The following is a 1,525-nucleotide window of genomic DNA, read 5'->3' as shown; positions in this document are numbered from 1 at the left end:
GTCTATAGACTAGACTAGACTATAGACTAGACTATAGACTAGACTATAGACTAGACTATAGACTAGACTATAGACTAGACTATAGACTAGACTATAGACTAGACTATTGATTAATATAGAAATCTAAACCAATTTTCCAATTAAAATTTAAACCATCTGGCTACTTTGCAACAAATAACCCCTATTCTAATATTTTTAAAAATACATTTGCACTTCAACAATTCTAATTGAAATGTAAATAGTTTTTTCTAAATATATAAAATTTCAATACTCTAAATTTCTGGTTGAATCAGTTTTGAAGTGTATTTGCATTTCGGTTTTAAGTTCAAGTACCATACCTTTAACCAAGGCAGATTATCTAAAAAAATATAGAAATAAATTTTATTCAAACATTGTATTGGTTATGTAGTAACAACGGATCATCCACATCAGCATTTTCCTGGTACATTATTATCAAAAAGAAAAGGTCCTCTATTACAATTGCTACTGTTACAGTTTTCTGAAATTTAATGATGATGGTGGTAGTAGTGGTGGCACTACTACCGCTGTTGTTGTACATCACCCTTAATATGTTTTTGTATCTGGATATTAAGATCTTTAGGATTATGATTCAGTAGTTAACACTGACATTAGTGAATATATTCTGACTGCTTGTTAGAGTGAGTGTGCGAGTGTGTGTATGCGTGTTTTTGAAGTGTCATTTCAAGTGGATGATAAACCAATTTGTTAAATACTCGTTATGAAATTAGTGTGAATAATAGGATTATTATCAAATTGAAGGGTGCAATTTTCTACTTTTTTATAAGTATAAAAGTATTTTGTGTATTTTATAATTTTAATTCTAATATGCTGCTGTTTGATGATGATTTGAATGTTTTTTTTTCTCAAAAATGGTGGATGATTCCTTTGGTTATGAATTTGTTACAAAGTCATACAATTTAAAATAACATCAATAATTTAAAATTCATATTTCGGAGAAATCTGTCTTCCATGAAGATACTTTTTCTATAAAAATAACAAACTGGCTTCAACTAAGAAGCATTTACTATAAAAAAAACTTTCTTCAATAAACAGAAAAGTCTCTTCAATAAAAAGACTTTTTCTAAAGAAAAACTTTATTCACTAAAGAGACTTTTCCTATAGAAAACTATATTCATTAGAGACTTTTTTGTAGAAAATCAATTTTACTATTTCTGTAGAAAAATTGTCTTCGATAAGATTTTTGTATTTAGACTAGACTATAGACTGAACTATTAACTAGACTATAGACTGCGCTATAGATTAAACTATAGACTAGATTATAGACTAGACTAAATACTAAACTGTAGACTAGACCATAGACTAGACTATAGACTAAATTATATTAGACCGTACGTTAGACTAGAAACTATACAGACTGGACTAGACTATAGGCTATACTATAGACTATAGACTAGACTATAGACTAGACTATAGACTAGACTATAGACTAGACTATAAACTAGACTATAGACTAGACTATAGACTAGACTATAGACTAGACTAT

General features: G+C 28.3%; 1 protein-coding gene across 1 annotated transcript in view; it reads right to left on the bottom strand.

Annotated features, from left to right (window-relative positions):
* Positions 1 to 272: 272 nt before the first annotated feature.
* LOC111685206 (lateral signaling target protein 2 homolog) overlaps positions 273 to 1,525 on the bottom strand; it is an 11,678-nt gene continuing 10,425 nt past the window's right edge. Inside the window, exon 3 of the mRNA XM_046946034.1 lies at positions 273 to 358. Coding sequence (XP_046801990.1) covers positions 273 to 358 — 86 coding nt within the window. The remainder of the gene's footprint in view (positions 359 to 1,525) is intronic.

The sequence above is a fragment of the Lucilia cuprina genome, chromosome 3 (genome assembly GCF_022045245.1).
Source record: "Lucilia cuprina isolate Lc7/37 chromosome 3, ASM2204524v1, whole genome shotgun sequence".
Classification (NCBI taxonomy): domain Eukaryota; kingdom Metazoa; phylum Arthropoda; class Insecta; order Diptera; family Calliphoridae; genus Lucilia; species Lucilia cuprina.
Note: the sequence above shows the minus strand (reverse complement) of the source record. Positions and strands in the feature narration are given on the sequence as shown.